Raw genomic sequence first — 21,514 nt, forward strand, 5'->3', positions numbered from 1 at the left:
TTTTCTTTTTAAATTAGTTCCTGTTGATCATCAGAAACAGCAACTGAAATGATGGGATGGATATGAATTGAATTGCAATTCAAAAGATGAGATTGGAAAAAATCAGTAGCTTTTTTAGGCTTTCACTGAAATCTAAGGAAACATAAGCAGCAAGCAATATTTTATGAGTCACCATAAATAACTACAGGCTACAGTACCAAAGAATTTATAATCTTCCCTTGGCAAAAGATAGGCTACAAGTTCAATTTTGAAGTATCAATTTCCTCTAAGCATGTTCACAGCAAATCTCTCTCCAAAAAAGGCTGCACAATTTGAAACAGTTTTATAAGAGTTAAACACAGTTATGACTCAGATGACCATATAAAGATTGACAGTAAGAGTAATCCAACTTCACATTAACAGTTCAGACAAATAACCGATTATGTACATTAGTTCTATTAATTGAAAATGCTGTGCAAATATCTGTAACCACCAATAATAAAATTTGGACTGTTATAAGTAGTGTCAAAAACCACATTCCTCAAATCATTTCTTGTACATTAAGTTCTGGAGTTTAAACATAACCTTTTATGATTTCGAGATGTTGAACAAGTATGAAAGCTAATTTGAAATGTTCAAATAATTTCTTTTATGTATATAGGACTGTAAACTGCGACGTGGGCACTTACAGGAACGATTTACACCAGGGGTCATTTGCTCTATATTTGATGGGTAAGCTCCTTGTTACGTGCACATTAGCTGCTCCATCAAATGCCTTTAGAAAAGAAAAGAACACTGGTAAGAGATACCATGTACGGAAACAGAACGGTGACAATTCTGAAAAATCTTGGTCAATATCAAAACAAACTGTTCTGTCACTAACAGCTCAATCAACTCAGCTGCAGAGGCTGCTGTAATTATTTTCACCTAGAATCCCCTAACAAGTCCATCAATTTGAAATAGCTGCCACATGAAAGCATCCACAAGGATTATCACCCCACCTAGGCTGGAAACCCTTCGAAAGGGAAAAGCCAGACAACTGTTTCCATATGTACATATTATCAACAAGAATTCCTGATCTGATGCTCCAAAATATCATTTACTTCTTTTCAACAATATTCAACTAAGTTTCCAAAGCAGAACATTAAAACTTCTGAATTAACCGAATACATTACTATGGTAAAGAATAAAATTTTAGCACTGCACAATCAATCACCCATCAAAATCTTCATCACTTTCATAGTTCTGGCACAACGATTGCAATGCAGTGTTTGCGTTGGTCTCTTCTGATTTTGCCGCAATATTCATATCAGAAGCTGCAACTGATTTCTTAATCACCAAAATCCTGACTGGTAAAGAGTTAGAAGTGGATTTCGTATTATTTGTCCCTTGAGCATTTGAATTATCTGAAAACAAGCACAAAGGTTTCAGTATGCTGACTGCCAGATTAACATCAATGCAATGCATCTTGAAGAGAGAATCCTCATGATTTTGTTGATAAAGGCTTATGGTCCAAAAACCTAGTATTTTCTTTTAAACGATTGACAATAATGTACCTTATACAAAAGATTTAAATTCTGCTACAAGACCCCTAGTTCAGGTTGAAATTTTATACTAGTCTTCCTAACCTTCGCTCAGATGGACGGAAAGACAACTGGAATTCATCACAAATGCTTCGATCAAAAGTCTAAATGTTTATAAAATAGGAAGTTAACAGATACATCCAAAAGGCACCAAATATATGACTTGTAGACAAAGGACTTCTAGGAAGTCTTCTGTTAACAACAAGCTTCCCTTCACGCAAATATGTAACATAAATGTTAAAACTTCTTTCTACATACCAGTAAAATAAAACAAAGATATTGGACACAATCCTCCAGAACTTGGAAAGATTATTAATCAATTCTTCTTAAGATATAACATAAGAATGTTATAAAAGGAGAGAATGGGCATAAAATAGAAGAATAGATAAGAGTTATAAAAAAAACTAAATATTTTATTAAACCCTATTTTTACTTAGAAAATATTTTGTTTGCTTGATAATTAGCCAATTTATATGAAAGTTTAAAAAGTTGAGAGAAAGCTAAATAACTTTCAAGATTAAAAATAACAAATTCACATCATTTTGAATTTTTCTTCTCAAGAAAAAATTTAAAACTGAAAACAAAGTTGGTATCTGAAAAGAAATTTTTGGGTGAAGTTAAAAAACTAAATATTTTATTAAACCCTATTTTTACTTAGAAAATATTTTGGTTGCTTAATAATTAGCCAATTGATATGAAAGTTTAAAGAGTTGAGAGAAAGCTAAATAATTTTCAAGATTAAAAATAACAAATTAATATAATTTTCAATTTTTCTTCTCGAGAAAAAAATTTAAAACTCAAAACAAAGTTGTATCTGTAAAGAAATTTGAGTGAAGTTTTGAACCATAATAAATACCTATGGTGATACTGCTAGAAGCCTATAATTAACAACTAGAGAGCGTTAATACCAGGAAGCATGATTGCACTATCTTGTTAACATCCACCTAAAATATAGCATTGTACTTTAATACTAATAATTAGATAATACGACCCCATAATTTTTTTTTGAGATAACCCCACAACTTTTTTAGATGCAATTAAATAAAAACAACCTTCTGTTTCTCTCAAGAGTCCTTGAGAGAGCAATTTAAAGGAGAGAGATAACAAGCTTGGTGAAAAAGAAAAGTTCAGGTGAAAATAACCCAACAAAAAATTTCACATTCTTTGACATAACGCAATATAATCTTCATTACATAGCTATAATATTTCTTTTTTTCTATTTGAGAGACACATAAGGCTATGAACGATATGAAATCTAAATTTTTATACAACTATTTTTCAACCAAATAATGTACTAAAACATTCTTTAATATTTTGATTCCATTAGTTCTTTTGGAGGATATTGCAAGAACTAAGGATGCTAATGCCACTAACATGGATTGAACCTCAACTTCCCCATGTGAGGAGGCAGGGGCATCAGCATTTGGGCAAAGGGCCTTAGAAATATATCAAATCATTTCAAAAGGGGATCTCGATGTATGTCCCATACCTCTATTGCTGTAACTGTCAGATGCACTGGCCTCTGTTAAAAGATCAGTAGTGGGGTTGGAAGGAACTTCTCCAGAAATCTTTCTCTTCTGCATAACAAGCAAATTATCATAAACTATCGAAGTAGAAAATATACCAACATTTTACCACCTGCAAACCATAAGCTTTGGAAATTGTTATAAAAAAATGAAAAAAAAATACTGGAATCCACTTTGAAATTGTGATAACATCATGAGAAACTTGACATCAATGATCAATACAAGGTGCTCAAAAAAGCATATGCTTCTAAAATATCGAAGAACTTTGGCGAAAGGAATACACAATGATGAAGAAAACTAGTGCCAGAGAAACTTAAATGACCATGAATAGCAGGTTGATGTTTGAACGAAACCACGTGAAAGAAAAAAAAAAAGCTTAGATCCCTCAAACTCAAAACTATTCTATATCATCTACGAATGTTAAATTTTCTACCGACTTTACTCTTATGGTCCCTATAATTCACGCTGAAGAAACTAATTCAACTAAAGCTCTTAAAAATAGAAATGAGATGAGTTTATAGAGAACGTTTTACGTAAAAATATACAAGCAGTCAGTTTCAACTGGTGGCTACGGGTGTGGATAATTATTTGTTTGTGTAGCAAACTATTGGTGACCCAAAATGAAAATTATCCAACCTCTATATGGATAAAAAGGAAAATTCACAAAAGACAGCATTTTTAGCTATACAACAAAAATTATAAACAATTTCCCCAACAGTAGAATCTACACAATGTAACAAGAATTGACCACAACATTGTAACAGGAGAAAAAAAAATATAAAGGGCATAAGCCTGTACCAGGAATGCAATAAAACCTTCAATAAAAAGTTCTTGATTTCACTAATTGCAGCACTTTATGACGCTTGAAAGGAAAACTATCCACCTAATAAAAGCCTATTTTGATGTTTACCATATAGATAATTGTTCTCTGACAGAACCGAATGCTAAAACTTCGAAGGCGCACCAATTTAAATGGAAAGATTTTTGAAACTTTGTATGACAAAGATTATAAGAAAAACTTAGCTAAGATATGTTTGATGTTTGCCTACCTACTCACCTTTAAAAGCTGAGTCATATAATCATCATCATCATCATCATCATCATCATCCAAAATTTCATCAGGAATTCTTCGAATTATCTCCTCCTTTGGCCCCTATTTTACAGTCGAAACAAATGGGTATAGAAACAACCAAACAAAAGAAAGTGGAGCAAGGAAGCAACTGAAAGAACATTGCAATGGAGAATAGGAATACTGACATGGAATATTGATTTTATGAGTGCTTCATCCTCTTCTTCCAATTTCTTCTCCTACAGGAAAGTAAAAATCCAACAACACAATCAGAAGCATAAAATTGGAATTTGGAACTGAGTATTAGATGAATCTTGGTATGTCTATCATGAGTATAGATAGAAAGTGAGATGCTCTACTGTTTTCTTAGATCCAAAACCATGGATTTAGAAATAAAGAACGATATAAAAGCAGTTTCAGAGAGAGATTCTAAAAGAATCAACTGGCAATTTCCCATAACCTTTTTTTCTGAGAAGTTCCCATAAACTGGGATGAATATAAACCAACACTGTTGCTACTGTTAAAATACATCAAAAGGTTACATTAATCACCATATTTTACTTTCAACATCTGATTCTAACAGAAAAAATCATACATCAGTACTACACTACACACTAGGTTATTATGTAATTAGTACAACAAATCTAGGATAAAGCCTATCGTAATTGCCTGTTACAAGGAGAAAATGATGCACATGTTAACATAAATTAAAAGAAACCAGGGAAGTATTTGCTCCCTAGGCATTGTATCAAATAAAAAATGAGAAAAGTGCCTAATTAAAAATAAATAAATAGCAAAACCATCATACCTTTTCGGCAGCTGTACGCTGCAAAGTCTCAAGCATTGCATCTACACTAACAGTTGCATGTCTAGACTGCCAATGAAGAAAAGCAAAAGCGACCTTTTGTCAGTACCAAACAAGGAATACAATTTCTGGCCAAATAGCATGTCAGATTGCACCTTCTCGTATAAATCAAAATTGAGGTAAATATGACAAATATTTACATAAAATTACCTTCATGGATTTCATTTCATCAAGGGCAGCAATGATGTCCATCTCTCTCTTAGAATCCAAAGTTCTGTTCTCCAAAGACTTCATCGCATCCCCCATTTCTTCAGCTTCTCTTTTCTTTTTCTCTTTTTCAGTTTCCTGGCAAGAGTAGAGACACATCAAATAGGTCCCAAACTGTATTCACATCATTGTTAAAAATCAAAGACCCAAACACATAAATTGTATCTGCAAAAGCCCCTCACCTCATCTTCTTCTCGCCAAGGTTCGAAGTTACGACTGGCACCAGACTCAACAACATAATCCGAATTCTGAGGATCAGTCTTTATTGTGAGCTCAGCTGAGCACCTGGTGCATTTGAAGTAGAACCGAAATATTTGGATTCCTAAATAAGTCTGCAGAAGATTATCTCAAACCACAAAGAATTAGCAAAGCCAATGTTTATCAAGCATTAATTAAGAACCACTCGCTTAAAAACTCAATACTTAAAGAGTGATCCTAGACAAGCAAATAAACACAAAAAAAGATAAATCAAAAAATAGAACATCAAGATCAAATACCTCGCCAATGACATCTTCTTTACGTGAATTGAATTTTGTGCCTTTAGAGATGTAGTTGCCACAAGTTTTGCATCTTATGCTCATGGGCAACATCATTCGGACTTTCATTTGCAAGTTCTTGGGGCGCCGGATCCGAGGCAGCTTAGACGGATCGAAATCCGGCGGGTAGTACTTGTTCAATACCTTCCTCTCTCCCATTTTTTCTAGTACTCAGGGATCTAGCAAAAACCTGAGAACATAGGAAGAACACAATATTAAGCAAAGGAGTTTAATACGAGAAATACATAATGAGGCACAAAAAGTAAAGAGTAGAAGAATGGAAATACACCAAAATTTGAAGACAAGCTCCTATATTTCTTACTGTACAAGCAGTTTAGGGATGACCATAGGATGGTAGAGGTAGGCTGCGGTTTCCATTCTAACCCCCCTCCCCCCAAAATTTTCCTGTTTACCCCAACCCTCCCATACCTGGGGTTGATATGGGGTTGCATATCTATCCCCTCAAAGTGGGTAGATGCTGCTATAGCCCACCCACTGCATCATAATCCACCACCTGTCCTATTTATCAATAATGGAACCAACACAGTCCATAATTTCGAAGTAGGATACAAACAATAAACATGTTTAAAATGTTTACAATCCAACCACACGATAGCTACTAGACCAAAGCAACAAAGAAACCAAATATAGACTTCGTGAAATCCTCTAATTAACCAAGACCATGCAATTGCTTGGATTTTAAGAAAAGTAACTAATTAATAAAACATTTTTAACCACCATATGCAATATAATTGTGGCGGAAGCAAAAATAAAAGAAATGAAACACCCAGATAATTTTATGCTTGGCTCAACAGAAATTTTGGAGGTGATTCTTCAAGGAAAATTCACATGCCTAATCCGTAACCTTTCTCACTAGAGGGGTTTTGGCATTGCACATATATAAGGGAATTTATTTTGGTGCCATAAGACATTTACATATAGGAGGGAAAGATCAACTTGAGCCCATCGACTCTTGCCTTAACAGAATGAGAAAAGGAGAGATTATCTCAACCCAATTAAACCTACTCGTTATTGTTCAAGCCAATTCATTTTCCATATGGTTCCAACAGCTTAGTATCACTTATATAACACGCTCATTCATGAAGATAATGCATGATAAATTAATTGTGAATCACTAGAGATTAGAGTAAGTTGCTCACCTAGTAGATGAAGCTAAGCAACCCACCGCTTATAGTCGAGGATGTGAGGCGGAAGGTGAGGTCTCCTCGTTTCCTAAGACATTGCGTCAAGCAAACATAAGTACCTCCGAAGAAAGATGATGAAATTTAAGGATTGGCTTTAAAGTTTTTAAGAATTTACCAATTTTGACAAAACACTTCCCTTAAAATTGGAAATTTAATCCTTTAAAACAAATAACAACAATGAATATGGTCCTTCATGAGAATTCCCTATCAACTTCCAATCAATCTCAAAGCCCAGGAAGGGCTTCTAAGCATGCTTTCTCAATCTGCCCCAGTTTAAAATGTTAAAAATGACTATTAAGCTATCAAATCATCTTTTAATGAATAATAACCTCATCACAAGCATAATTTTTTTGTATACATCTTTTTCCTACTCCAGTTCTTCAGAACCCATACGCATATAGGCTATAGAAAAGTATGCATTAATATATATCAAACGTACACCCTTTATGATTGTATACTGGTAAGAATCAGGATCCATACCATATGCCTATATGGCCATGCGTCTGTGTGCTTGAAACCCTTTATGTTTTAATCAATGACTTCTTTAAGATAACTAGATATGCCAAATAATTGAAGTTACATCAATACTTACACTCGTGTCTGTCACAACTGAGATGATTAGGCTCCAGGGACTCCATGAGAACAACTTTTTTTTTTTTTTCTTTCAAGAAAACGCAATGGAGTTGCACTTATCCACTTAAGGTGGAATTACACACCGATAGATGCACAAGTCAATTCTAAAGAAATTAGGTCGGAAGAATGGTCCCGGGTGAAAAGGTATATGACAAAGTTCATTGATTTCAGCTGGAAGTCTTCTATTTTAAGTTCTAAGTCAAAGACTAATGAAACATGTTAAAGTTCTTACATCAAAGTTACGAGCAAACAATAACACAGCTACAGAAATAAAACTAAATAGCTATAACTATCGTCAAAACAGTAGCTACAAATGAATGAATGTAATCCTCTTACACTTGTTCATACGAGAAAAAAAAAAAAGAAAAAAATGAAAAACCAAACAGTAAATAGAAAACAATAAGAGAAGCACGTGCAATGTTGTGATGATGGGAATTACCCAGCCTTCATCAAATCGTATATATAGTTACCGAAGAAAAAGGCAACAGTTAATAGCAGGTTTAGGGTTTCGGGAATTTACCTATGGGACCAAGACCGGAATATCCCAAATAATTAGTCTGTGTGACCCTCTCAGCCCTTTCTTCTCTGAAGATTTTCTCCTTGGTTTTTCCCGTTGCCGATGGACTGCCCCAACTTCTTCCCCTTTTCACTTCTCCCTTGATCAAAACGGACTCCTCTTTCTTTTCATTTCTCCCTCTCCTCCGTTACTGATTAACTCTCCCTCGTCAACGCCTCGTCCTCTTTCTTTTATAGTATAGAGAAGGTCCGGAGTGGTCCTCCCCCTTCCGTCCTTCACGGCCGTTGGGTCAAACGCTTCTTAGCTCTGGCGAGATCTCGCGCGAGTTGGATGAGTCGAAGCAGGGGATAGGCTTCTTCTGAAACGACGCTGGTGCCGCAAACCGACGCTGTTTTGAAGCAGGTCTTCTTCTGTCTTCGGGCCGGGCTTTTTTTTTGTTTTCGGGCCGGGTCTTGATGGGTTGGAATTTAATGAGACACAAAAAGGGGGAGGGCCAGATTGGGTTTTTTTTTTTTTTTTTTTTTTTGTTTTTCGTGACATCGTAATAAAGAATAATAGTAGTAATAATAATAATAATAATATAATTGAGTGAAGAAGTAGCAGTAGCAGTAGTAGTAGTAGTAGTAGTAGTAGTAGGAGGTTTGGAAGTGTAAAAGTAAAGTTGGGCATATAGTTTTAGGGGGACAAAATTTTTAATTAAATTTATTATGAATTAAGAAAACAAAAAGTAAAAAGAAAAAGAAAAAGAAAAATAGGAATTAATTGGTAGATTGCTTTCATTAATTCAAAGAAGGACACCTCCACTTTTCTATAGAATGCCACGTCCCTCAATCATCTCTTCGTACCAACAATTTTGTTGGACCACAAACCCTACGCTCTCGTAATTCATGTTTTTGATTTTATAATCAAGGGGAGTAGGTTAGCGTTACAGTATTCAATAATCTATTAACATATATGTAAGTAGTTAAAAATGTCTCTCATGAGAATTTCAAAAATTTGTAAAATAAATTTATTGCATCAACTTTTTTACTTCCATTTCTATTAACTTGAACGTTAGAGCAACTCTCTTTAAGTAAATTATACTCATCAATTTATGGAATTTTTTTAATTTAATATAAGAATAAATTACAAAATACACACATATAATTTAAATGTGAATGTCATTTTAAATTCCAGTGAATTTCATATATTCAGTTCAAATTAAATATTTTAATAATTCATCTTTTAATAAATTATTTATTATGAAGTTTGGAGTATAAATAAAATTGATTTAATTATGTAGTAAATATGTAATTTATGGTTAAATTCTATATAGTAAATATTCAAAAATACATGCGATAATTCTTTAATACTTAATCTCTTTAGCTTTGAGCTTCCTCCCAACTCCAATAGAATAGTGATCATAGTGAGTCAACTTAAACTCTAGTATGGAAATAGTAACGTATCGAGGTACAGTTTTGACTTTGCTACTTAAAATGCTATTGGTGAAATAACAATATTTATATTAATTTTTCAAGATAAATGGGTAAAAGTTCATTACTCTAATAACATTTGCATAGTTAAGTTCTTATATCAATATGTTATTAGAAAATGTACAAGTTTAGCTAGGCGCACATATTATAATATTTTGAATAAATTGAATCAAATTAAAATTCAGTAACGCTATGAAATGCATTAATAATGCATTCTCAATCAAAACTTACATAGTATTGCATGCATAATGAATTAAAATATTACATCATATTTTCTCCAAAATATAAGAAATGTAGGCTCACTTTTTTTTTTTTTTTTTTTATGTCTTTTAATAATATTTTATCTAAAAAAATCACTCTCAGTGAAAGAAAATTCAAACTGCTGCTCAGATTTATTGATGATTTATTTTTTATATTCTTAATATCCTAAAGCCGAAAATAAAAAAATTAATATTGTTTTGATAAAAAATTAATTTACAAATATATTATTAAGAATAATCTGAAATCAAGTTTATAAGGGAGATATTACAATATCCCATATGCAAATCATCATATAAATCTTTTGCCCTTTGTGTTATTGTCTCTCCATCAATAGCTTGGATCTTTGTACTAGATTCAATATTCTATTCACAAATCAATTTTTTTTTCTTTTTTCAATAATAATTATTTGTTTTTGGATGTTTAATTTGGAAAATTACTAAATATTTTATAATTCTTATACGCTCTCGATGTATTTTAATTAAAAATAAAAAAATATTAATATCATGTTTAAATCTTGTTCTAACAATACTTTTAATATGTAATGATTATGAATTATTATTGTTTTTTTTTTTTTGTTTTTTTGAGTTACAGGCAACTTGTCCTTTCATCATTTGTTATGTAATAATATTAAGTTAACATAAACATTTTGTTTTATGAATGTATACATATAATCTTCCTACTAGAATTATTCTCACAACTTGAAAATTGAAAGTTGGTTGAATACCAGTTCTTCAATATTCAGGCACTAGGCAGTTACATTATACAATATACATATACAAAAACATGTAAATAACCGAAATTGGCTACAAATAAATATAATAAATGAAGCAAATACCAAAAATAAAATTAATAGATATATATACACACACACACACACACACACACACATATATATATATATATGAAGCTGATTTCATGTAATGTAAGCACTTTTTGCAGAAGTTCATGTGGAACTTAAATTAGCCACGGCTCAACTCACTACTACCCTAGTTGAGTGGTGTATCTACTTCCACGTGTTCCAAAAATGTTTTTTTTGCTTCAATTTTTTTATAGTTATTATTTATTTACCAATATTTTCTCTCTCTCTCTCTCTATATATATATATATATATATATAAACAATAATACAAAATTTTAAAAACAAATAAATAAAAGAAAAGTGAAAGGTGTCTCAATCTGAAGACACTGTCCTTCCAGTTTCCACGCGGTTCTCGCCACGGTATTGTCTTGTCCTCGTGGTCCCTAACCCCACCCCACCGTACGTCTCTTACTCACACACACACACACATATATCTATATATCTACATACATTTTTTTATTTTTTATATTAATATTTACCCCCCCCAAAAGATTCATTTATATAATTTCATTTTGTTTTACGATAAGATTTCCATTGAAATTGACAAGAAGAAAATGAAATCATGTATTGACTCAAATGCTAAGAAGAAGCCAAAATTTAAAAGCGAAAAACACATTTATGAATATGGAAGAAGAAAGGGATTACGTACAACATATATATATACATATATAGATACATTGAAAGAAAATTCACAAGCTTTAATTTAATTTTTCTATCATTTATGTAAAAAAGACATAAAGGGTAAAAAAAAAAAAAAAAAAAGTATTTGTTTTTCTCCTATTAATTAATGTGCATGGCTGGTTTTATGTATACATTTTGACCACTATATATGATTACTACGGTTTTGATGAGTAGTGTGTTTATATGGGAACTAATAGGAAGCGGCTATTCTCTCAAAATGAATGAGTCGATTATCAGCCAGTTTAGAGTTGTAAGCAGATTTTTTGTACTCGAACCATGTGAACTCTTTGTATAAACTTTGTTCTGAGGCTTCCATGAGAGAAGGCAAAGGAGCTATTTTCTCACTCAACGGAGGTCCGCCAAAGTAAATCATCGATGTTCTTGCTTTCACCCCATTTGCCATTACCCTGTGTTTCACACTCTTAAACCTCCCATTTGTCATCACCTGCATGATATTCAAATTTCATTGATTAAATCACACACATATGATCATGAACGAGATACGAACACTGCAAAAAATATAACCTAAAAAAAAAAAAAAAACTCAAAGAGAAAAAGTAAAGAATAATAATAATATCAGCATTTGAATATGAAGTTTCTACAAGGTCTTACAGCTAAACCCTAATAAATGTACACATGATAAATTATTACAACATGTTTGACCACCAAAAGAAAAACACCTTTCTAGAGGGCCATGATGATTATGACCCATCCAATTATCAAATACCCAAAATTCAACAAAATCTTTCTTTTTTTTTTTTTTTATAAAATAATAACAGTGGTACTTCAAATTAAGATTATTTTTTAAATAATATTAATATATATATATATATAGTCTGAGATAGAAGTAAGATATCTTAGAAAGATGAACAAAAACCAAGAAAAAACTTTTTCATACACCCTCAGTCTATCCAAACAGTAAGAATTGAGTAAAATCATTTTCTGGGTATTTTACAAAATGAAAGAAAATTCTTCACCTGTAATGAATCGCCAACGTTGATGAAGAAGGAGCTCTCATCAGGTGGAACTGAAATCCAAGTGCCATCTTTGAGAGAGATTTGCAGGCCAGAGGTGTTGTTGGATCTAAGCACAGATATGATTTGTGGATCTGTATGCTCACCAAATCCAATCAAATCACTACCACTCAAAGCTTCAGAATCTGGGCATCGAGGATAATGATTCAGTCGGAAAACAGAGTCGCTCTGTTTATCCATTAACAATTTGCTGAAAGCATTTCTCGCTTGAACCTTCAACCCATCCGCCATTATTTCAAGTATCTCACAAGCCATTTTCTTCACTGCCCCTATATAATCATTCAACACATCCCTGCAACAAAAACAAACCCATTTCAATTAAGATAAAATTTGGGTTTAAATCGATTTTGGGTATATATTTCATTTTGTTTTATTTCATCCGGGTACCTAAAACTTTCTGGGTTTTCACCAAAAATTGATTCGAATTTTTGTAGGATGGAATCATGATTGGCGGTGAGAAGAAGGTATTCGACCCAGCCGACATCGCCGTTGGAACCGATACTCTTATTCCCGTACCCGAAGGGACACGGCGGCCCAGCTTTTTGTTTCTCGGTGAGCGGCAATGAGAAGAATTTGTTGGCTTGGGATTCTAATCGGGTGATGAAATCCATAGGGACTCCATGGTTGATGACCTTGAAGAATCCGAATTCTTCACAGGCTTTGACGAGGAGGTGTTTGGAGTCGGGTTGGGAGAGGTCTATGAGAGGAATGGGAGGGAAGAATGGGTTGGAGTGGGTAGAACCCATGAACGGAAACTGATGTCCCGTCACTGATTTTGACGATAACACCATTGTAGTATCTGAAAATGAAGCTGAAAAGTTTTGGGAGGAGGAAGGAGGTGGGAAGTGTCTGAGCAAATGGGTATGAGGTGAGGTGGGTTATTTATAGTGGGGAAAGAGGGAGGAAGATGGGTGAGATAGGATTATTATATTATACAACATAATAAAAACTAAAAAAAATATTAAATAAATAAAATCAGATTTTTCATCTGAATATATGATATTCGATAGTCCTACTAATATACTTATAAATCGTAACACTAGCAAAAATAATTGATAAATGTTGATGGGGACAGGGGATGATCAGCTCACATCAGAATCTTTTTGGTAAGAGCCAGTTTGGGAATTTAGGAATGGAAGTGAAATGTTCCAATCAAAATCTACCCAAGCAGTAACTTTTTTCCCCTTTTTCAAACCAGTAATAATAATGTCTTGCCTAATTTTACTTTTCTACTTCACTCAAATTTTTGGTAACCTCTTCTAAGCGTCTCCATAAATTATCTATTCATTTTTGGGATAAATTCTTACCTAACCCACTTCACCTGCAAACAGATTTACATTGATGCGACTGGAATTTTGGTACAATTAACTCAAATGCTTAAGTTTTATTATGCCAAGATGTTTATGATGCATTTATGCCATTTAAAAATATTCAAAAAAAATTCCATTGTCAATTTTTTCTTTTTTTAAAATATTCTTAAATTATTTTTTAATAACCATATTAGTTTCCAAGAATGTTATTGTCATACTTATAACACCCACCCGAGTAAAGAAATTTAGCCACATATAATTTTTTTATTTATAAATATATAAAAATAATTAAAATTTAAATTTATTTACATTATTGAGAAAAAATATATCAGAGACAAAATTGAAAGTAATTTTGACAAAAATATGTGAAATTGAGAATGAGATGAGTATTTTTGAAAAGAAATTTAAAAACAATGGGTAAAATCGTAAAAAGAGAAAGTTTAGTCACGTGCGACGATCCAGTCAGCAGTCACGGCGAACCAGAGCACGCCACATGACAAATACGCTAACATCGACACCACGCAGGCGATTAGCGTAATTGGTGATCCGACGGTCCAAATTAAATCTAACATGCGTAGATGACGCAGATGCATTTCCTCTTCAGGTGCGATCGGACAAATGGGGTTGATCGCAATGGACGACACATATTCGTCCATGCAATCAGCCTAAACGAAAAATCATCAAACAGTCCTCCTCACTCCACGTCGACTCAAACGAGCGGCCTGCATTGAATAGAAATGAGTATTTAAACTCCTATTCACAGGGAATTGAAAACTTAGCCGATAGAGGGATGATCGGAGAAGAAGAAGAAGGACAGTTGGAAAAGGAACCAGATGCCGAACAAGGAGGTCGGCCATTGTCGCTACTGCATCAGAGCCACCACCGATGCAAAAATAGATATTTTTTCCCTTTCACGATTGAAATTCAATCCCAAGCCTCTCTATACCTAAATTGGAGCCAAATGATCGATGAGTGAGTCTGAAACCATGGGTAAAGCCCGGCCAAGCCGCTGCAGCCAAAACCCAAAACCTTCTCTAATGACCGCCTTCTCGTTTCTCGTTTCAGGTGATTTTTTTACCACTGTTTCCATCGTTCTTTTATGGTGCAGGTTAACCAAAAAATAACCTCAGCCGCGAAAGAGAACTGGCAGAGCAGCCGTACCCGAGGACCCCCTGCCGGTGAGTTTTGATTTTTTTACTTTTTCCAGCTAACTGAGACTTTCTATCCCATTTTTTTCGCAGGTTTACATGTAAAATCGATCAAAACCGACCTAAACCAACCGAAATTGGAAAGATCGAGGCGAATTGCCACTATAAGATTTGGGATATATGGTTCACCATTACATCGGACGGAGTATCGAGATGGTGAAATGTTTGGCGCTCATTACCGAACGGAGTATGGGGACGGCCAGTTAATTGTTTAATTGGATATTGGGTCCGTGAGTAGAAAGATATCCCTATGGACCCCCAATGGTACCGGTAAGTGGGTAAAAATATAAAATGATTATTTCTTGTTATCTTGTATATGATAAATAATAGTGTATGAATACAAATTTTCATAAGTTATTGTTTGAAAAGACTTGTTGCACAAATATAAAATAAATAGTTTTCTTTATAATAAATGAATTTATATTAAATTAAGGGCTTCATTGGTTGTTTTTCTAATTTTTACCAATCTTCATTTTTTCATGTCTGTGATTTGTGTAATATTCTTACTAGTGTAGTGTACTTCACCCTTTCATTAACTATTTTAGATCAAGAGAACCAAGTTCCAGATCCCGATCAATACGGGAGTTGTGAATAGTTCACCACTCGAAATTCCTTCAAAGACTAATAAAAGTCGTCCTATGATGCTTAATGATTTGCTTTTTGTTTATTTATTTGATTTTCATTTGTTCTTTTAGAATAAATATTCACGTAGCCCTATTGAGTATTGTAAAGTATTATGTAAAGAATTTAAGCCCTAACTCTGTTATTTCGCTTCCAAATTTAATTTATAATTTTATTTTCATTTAAATTCCAGGGCTCTACAGTTGGTATCAGTGTCGGATTCCTCTGAACTATTCCTTACACAAAGACTTAAACATACCAAATACGAACTATTGCCCATTCCTTTCTTGTGAAAAATAAGTACAAGGACATGAGAAGATGAGGTCCCTTACTGAATAGGGGAACCCCAGACGGGTCGCTTTGAGAAGATGTCGATCGGCTTTTCGAGATTTTAGAGAGACTCATCTCTACTCAGTAGACCAGAAAAGAGAGGAAGGAACTTTCTGACCCTCCACCACTTCCACAATCTGAGCCACCCCTACAACGAGCGGATCTAATGCCACCTCGACGTAACCTTGCCCCTCCGTTAGATCATTCGACACCGTCCCAATACAATCTGGAGCCCCCACCGTATCATCAAGTACCATTACAGCGCCACCTAATCCCTCCCCAGCAACATCTGGCTCCTCTTTCACGGGACTCGGTTTCACCAATAATGACCTGATAGAGATTGACTCGAGGGACCCTGATGTATTTCTAAAACTAAACTAGTTAGGGGCGTATCATGCCACCGCTGATTATTTTCATGAGAAAATTTGTATCTAAGCTTTCTAACGAAGAGTCATTTACAAGATAATAAAAGTTTTGAATATTATTCCCTCATATCAATTTTTTTATTACATAACGCGTTAACTCGATTGTTTTCTCTACACTCGACAAACTTAAAAAAAAAATTTGTCTTCAAAAGATCCTGATACTTCGAGACTTCTTGAATTTGTTTCCTGATGAACTTCCCAGATTACCAGTGAACGAGAAAGTTAAGTTCACCATAGACCTTCAGCCTGACACGTAGCCTATCTTTGTGTCTCCTTACTGCATGAGTCATGTAGAGATTGAATCGTTGAGGAAATAGATCAAGAAATTGCAGGACAATGAGTTCATCTGACACAGTGTTTTCCTTTGGGGTGCTAGAGTCATATTTGTAAGGAAAGACGATAGGACGATAAGGTTATGTATTAATTACAGGGGAATGAACAGGGTCACGATCAAGAACAAGTACCCCCTCCAAAGGATCGATGACCTTTTTGATCAATTGTGGAGTGCCCAGGTCTTCTCCAAAATAGACCTGCGTTCATATTACCATCAGGTAAAGATCAAGGTAGAGGACATTCCCACAACAGCTTTCTGAACTAGGTATAGACACTATGAGTTCCTGGTCCTGCTATTTGGACTACTCAATGCACCAACCATCTTTATAGATTTGATTAAGAGAGTTTTTAAACAATTCTTAGAACAGTTCGTCTTTGTATTTATCAATGATATCATATTCTATTCGAAAAATAGAGAGTAACACACTTACCATCTGACTCAAGATTTGTATGTTCTTAGGGAAAAAAAGTTGTATAAAAAGTTGAGTAAGTGTAGGTTTTGGCTCGAGTAGACCACCTTCGTATTGCAAATCATGTCAAAGGATGAAGTGTCAGTGAATCCCTAAAAAGTTGATGCAGTACTTTGTTGGGAGTAATTGACATCGGTCAAGGAGATTCGTAACTTTCTGGGATTTGCAGGTTATTACCACAGGTTTGTAGAAAGATTTTCTAATCTAGTTGCTCCATTAACTCGACTCACAAAGAAGAACGTCAAGTTTGAGTGGAACGAGAACTGTAAAATGAGCTTTTAAAAAGTAAAAAAGTAGTTGACTACTACACCCGTATTGACCTTGCCGAGTGGGACAGATGGGTATACAGTTTATAGTTATGCCTCCTACCTGTGATTGTGTTGTGTTCTGATGCAACATGGGAATGTCATAACTTATGGGTCCAGACAGTTGAAGAGTTATGAGAAGAACTATCTCACCATGACTTAGAACTTGTTGCAATTATTCACGCCTTGAAGACTTGACGTTATTACTTGTATGGGGAGACTTTTCATATCTATACCCACCATAAGAGCTTGAAACACATATTCACTCAAGATGACCTTAATATGCGTCAGAGACGATGGATAAAACTTCTTAAGGATTACGATTGTAATATTTTGTATCACTCGGACAAGGGCAATGTGGGAGCCTATGCACACAGCAGAAAAGTGCAAGTATGTTAGCTCACCTAATAGTTTCAGAACGTAGGGTAATAGGGGTCGCACAACAAATACAACTTCAGGACCGGAAGAGAGTTACATATTTGACCTACCTGACTGTTCAACCAGAGTTGATCCAGAGACTAAAGGAAGTCCAGTCCGTTTATTCTACCCTTCCAGCTCGTAGGAAAGATGCATGACAGTGAGTAAATTCAAATTTTTGAGTCTTTACCGATGGGTTACTCAGATTTCAGGATAAAGTGTGTATTCCATGTGACAGTAAATTCAAACAGGACATCATGAAAGAGACTCATACCTTAAAGTCTATCATACATCCCGAAAGAACTAAAATATAACGAAATATGCGACTTCGGTTTTAGTAGAACGGGATAAAAAAAGAGGTAGTCGACTTTGTTTACAAGTGTCTAGTGTGTCAGAAGGTCAAGACAGAGCATCAGCGCCCATGCGGTCTACTTCAGCCATTACTGATTCCACGGTGGAAGTGGGAACACATAGTAATGGATTTCGTCATAAAATTGCCTAATGCACGCTTGGGACATAGAGCAATTTGGGTAATTGTTGACCAGATCACAAGTTTTCTCACTTCTTGACAATTAAGATGACCAACCACTTGGACAAGATAATAAAAATGTATATTGGGAAGATAGTCAGGTTAAATGGAGTGCCAATGACAGTAGTATCTGATAGGGACCCTTGGTTCACTTCTCGGTTCTGTTCTAGTTTTCAGCAAGCCATGGGAATGAAAGTCTCTGAGTACCACATTTCATTCTCAGACTGACGGATAATCAGAAAGGACGATCCGCACACTATAGGATATACTTCAAGCTTGTATTATTGACTTCAGGGGCATTAAGATGATCATTTATCTTTAATAGAGTTTGCCTATAATAACATATAGCAAACAAGTATCGGCATCGCTCCATACGAGACGTTATATGCCCGCCCATGTAGATCGTCGATCTCTTGGGAAAAGGTGCGTGATAGGAAATTGTTCGGCCCAAAGCTTGTAGAGGAGACTACAGTCAAAATAGTCAAGATTATGAAGAATATACAGACGACTCAGAGCAGACAAGAGTTATACGGACATCCGGATGAGAGATTTGAAATTTAGGAAAGGTGATCGAGTGTTCCTTAAGGTCACACATTTTAAGAGAATCAGCAGGTTTGGCAAAAGGGAAAAACTAAATCTCCAGTTTATTGGGTCATTTGAGATCTTAGACAGAATTAATACGGTCACCTATAGACTGACATTACCCCTAGACATATGCAAGGTCTATAATGTGTTTCATGTGTACATGTTACGTAAGTACAACTCAAACCCTTCTCACATCATAACCCACAAGCCCCTTTCACTTCAGGAGAATCTGTCGAATAAGGAGGTACTAGTGGGCATTATAGACTGAAGGAGCAAAGTACTCCGCAACCGAAAAATTTTCTTCGTTAAGGTCATATGGCAGAATCACACACAAAAAGAGGTTATATGAGAGTTAGAATCAGACTTCAGACCTTAGTTTCTCCAACACTTTGATTGAGTGAGAGGGCGACATATTTGAGGAACGAAATTTCTTTTATGTCTGGGAGAGTTGTAATATTCGAGCCCGAAGTTTGGACTGAAAATAATTTTAATATTTTAAAAATATAAAAAATTTATTTTTAAATTAATTTATTTTAATTTTTGTTGAAAATATAGAAAAAAAATAGGTTATGGATGAAATTGAAAACAATTTTAGGAAAAAAGCTTGTAAATTTGGGTTGAGGAAGTGTTTTTGAAAAAAAAATCAGAAATTAGGGTTCAGAGTACAAATAAAGAAAATTTTACCATGTAGAACTGCCCAATCAGCAACTCCAATGAATCGGAGCACGGCACATGGTAAGACACGCTGATGTCAGTGTCACGCGGGATATCACGCGGGCGATTCGCGTTCCCCGCGATCGAAAAGCATAGCATCGATCCCACACGCATAGATGACCCAGATTTTTTTTCCCTTTAAAGGTGATTTGATGATCGAGATCAAATCGAGATGAACAATTCAAATTTATTTTCTCCTTAAAAGCAATCAGACAGCCGAGATCAAATATGATGAACATTCATATTCACTTCCTCCTTATGCGTGATCAAACAGTACAGATCAAATACGATGAATAGCCCAGATTAACTCGAGATAGATGTAAATATTTTATATCGTATTGAACGCAAACCCTAATCGCCAGCCTCCAGCCGGAGAAGAAGAACTGGTCGCTAGAGAAGGGAGCCGACCGCCGACCGCCACCATGCTGAAGCCACCTCTGACCCCCAAAAAGAGTAAAAATCCTCTTACTCGCTCGGAATTTGATTCCTAGGACCCCCCCGGCCAAATCAGAGCAAAACTAATGATGGGTAAGTCGAAAACTACATAAAAACCTCGGCAGCACCGCTATGGACAAACCCACAACCTCCTTCGATGAACCCCGTTTCATTTTCTATTTCGTACGATTTTTCTTCTGTTGTACTCTTCGTTCTATTTTCTACAGATTGATTAAAGAAAAACTCATAATAATGAAGGTGAGCAAGCAGGATCGTCGCATGCAGAAAATTTCACCACTAGTAGGCTTTCGATTTTTGATTTTTTCGACGAACTGAGGCCCTGTAACGTATTTTTTTGCAGGGATATGCATAAAGCCGACTTAAACTTGTGAAAACTGGCCAAAAATGGCAAGAGGGAGGCAAATTGCTGCCATGGGCAGTGGTGCCGTTGTCGAAACACGACGATGCCGCCACGGGTGGCGGTGCCGTCGCCGAAGCACGACAGTGCCGCCGTGCTGGAACCCTGAATTGGCTAGAAATGATTTTTTACACTGATTTTGGATTCTTAGAGTATTTGTAGGTACGTGATAAGTTTTTTGATTTTCGCATGAATAATTCGGCCCAGAAACCGCCAATCGGCACAGTTGAAAGTTTAATATTTCAAACAACGATTCGGGCAAAGATCCCTCACCTTTTTCTCTGTTACAGTAAATTGAGGCTCAATAATTAATAATTGTTTGTTTTTATGAAAAATTAGAGAACCTTGAAAATAATTACAGGTCATTAGTGGAGCCGAAACTGGTTAGTTCATGGTCGTTTTGATTTCCTATTTATTTTTCTGTATTACCTATATTTGGTTGCTATTATACTATCGTAACTCAAATGGTGATTTTTAAGGGTCTTTTTGGTTATTTGATTATTTGTTTCCCCTGCTTTATGTGCTGGTATTTCGGTCACTGGTTATTTGCGTATATTAAACTATATTGTTGTCTATGTTAAATGTGAGTATAAAATAAGATATGGTTATTACGTTATTGATTGTTACACTGATAGAAATCTCTATGAGAAAGAGTTACTGGGTATCCGAAAGAGGGCGGATGGGTCCGGTACATCAAAAATCCTACTGTGAATATTATCTTAGTCGGACGGGGCTGAGAAGTCCCTTTCTAGTAAAGTTTAGGAGATATGGTTCACCTTTATACCGGACGAGGTATCGAGGTGGTGGAATGTTTGGTGCTCATTACTGGACGGAGTGTGGAAACGGTGGGTTAATTGTTTAATTTAATATTCGGTTCACGAGTAGGAGGACATTCCTATGGACTCCCAAGGGTATCGGTAAGTGGGTAAAGATATAAAATGATTGTTTCATATTATCTTCTATGTGATAAATAATAGTGCATGGATAT

General features: G+C 35.0%; 2 protein-coding genes across 5 annotated transcripts; both read right to left on the bottom strand.

The window, feature by feature from the left end:
• Positions 1-63: 63 nt before the first annotated feature.
• LOC110812509 (coiled-coil protein (DUF572)) lies at positions 64-8,496 on the bottom strand. Of its 4 annotated transcripts, none has more exons than XM_088218395.1 (12): positions 8,124-8,496; positions 6,926-6,998; positions 5,727-5,955; positions 5,412-5,561; positions 5,173-5,307; positions 4,966-5,031; positions 4,346-4,396; positions 4,146-4,241; positions 3,052-3,139; positions 1,196-1,385; positions 669-754; positions 64-302 (listed from the first exon to the last, which is right to left on the bottom strand). In XM_088218395.1, exons 3-11 carry the CDS (start codon positions 5,922-5,924, stop codon positions 724-726), a joined length of 1,005 nt encoding a protein of 334 aa, XP_088074521.1. In that variant the 5' UTR covers positions 5,925-5,955; positions 6,926-6,998; positions 8,124-8,496; the 3' UTR covers positions 64-302; positions 669-723. The 4 variants fall into 4 exon arrangements, with proteins under 4 accessions (XP_088074521.1, XP_088074522.1, XP_088074524.1 ...); XM_088218398.1 differs by having other exon boundaries at positions 88-302; positions 863-1,385; XM_088218396.1 differs by lacking the exon at positions 6,926-6,998.
• A 2,811-nt stretch (positions 8,497-11,307) lies between these two features.
• LOC110812577 (gibberellin 2-beta-dioxygenase 1-like) lies at positions 11,308-13,293 on the bottom strand. Its single transcript, XM_022039391.2, has 3 exons — positions 12,814-13,293; positions 12,370-12,718; positions 11,308-11,837 (listed from the first exon to the last, which is right to left on the bottom strand). The coding sequence occupies exons 1-3, from the start codon at positions 13,215-13,217 to the stop codon at positions 11,583-11,585; spliced, it is 1,008 nt and encodes a 335-aa protein (XP_021895083.1). The 5' UTR covers positions 13,218-13,293; the 3' UTR covers positions 11,308-11,582.
• Positions 13,294-21,514: the final 8,221 nt, after the last annotated feature.

Source organism: Carica papaya, chromosome 4, assembly GCF_054855325.1.
Source record: "Carica papaya isolate Zhongbai chromosome 4, ASM5485532v1, whole genome shotgun sequence".
NCBI lineage: Eukaryota > Viridiplantae > Streptophyta > Magnoliopsida > Brassicales > Caricaceae > Carica > Carica papaya.

What these genes read in the sequence shown, in the direction of transcription:
- LOC110812509 (XM_088218396.1), bottom strand. Translation starts at nt 5,924, where the DNA reads ATGGGAGAGAGGAAGGTATTGAACAAGTACTACCCGCCGGATTTCGAT. An exon ending in AGCGTACAGCTGCCGAAAAG is followed by an intron (nt 4,397 to 4,965) that starts GTATGATGGTTT and finishes ACTTTCCTGTAG; the next exon opens with GAGAAGAAATTGGAAGAAGA. An exon ending in TCATAAAATCAATATTCCAT is followed by an intron (nt 4,242 to 4,345) that starts GTCAGTATTCCT and finishes ACTGTAAAATAG; the next exon opens with GGGCCAAAGGAGGAGATAAT.
- LOC110812577 (XM_022039391.2), bottom strand. Translation starts at nt 13,217, where the DNA reads ATGGTGTTATCGTCAAAATCAGTGACGGGACATCAGTTTCCGTTCATG. An exon ending in GAAAACCCAGAAAGTTTTAG is followed by an intron (nt 12,719 to 12,813) that starts GTACCCGGATGA and finishes TTTTTGTTGCAG; the next exon opens with GGATGTGTTGAATGATTATA. An exon ending in ACGTTGGCGATTCATTACAG is followed by an intron (nt 11,838 to 12,369) that starts GTGAAGAATTTT and finishes AATATCATGCAG; the next exon opens with GTGATGACAAATGGGAGGTT.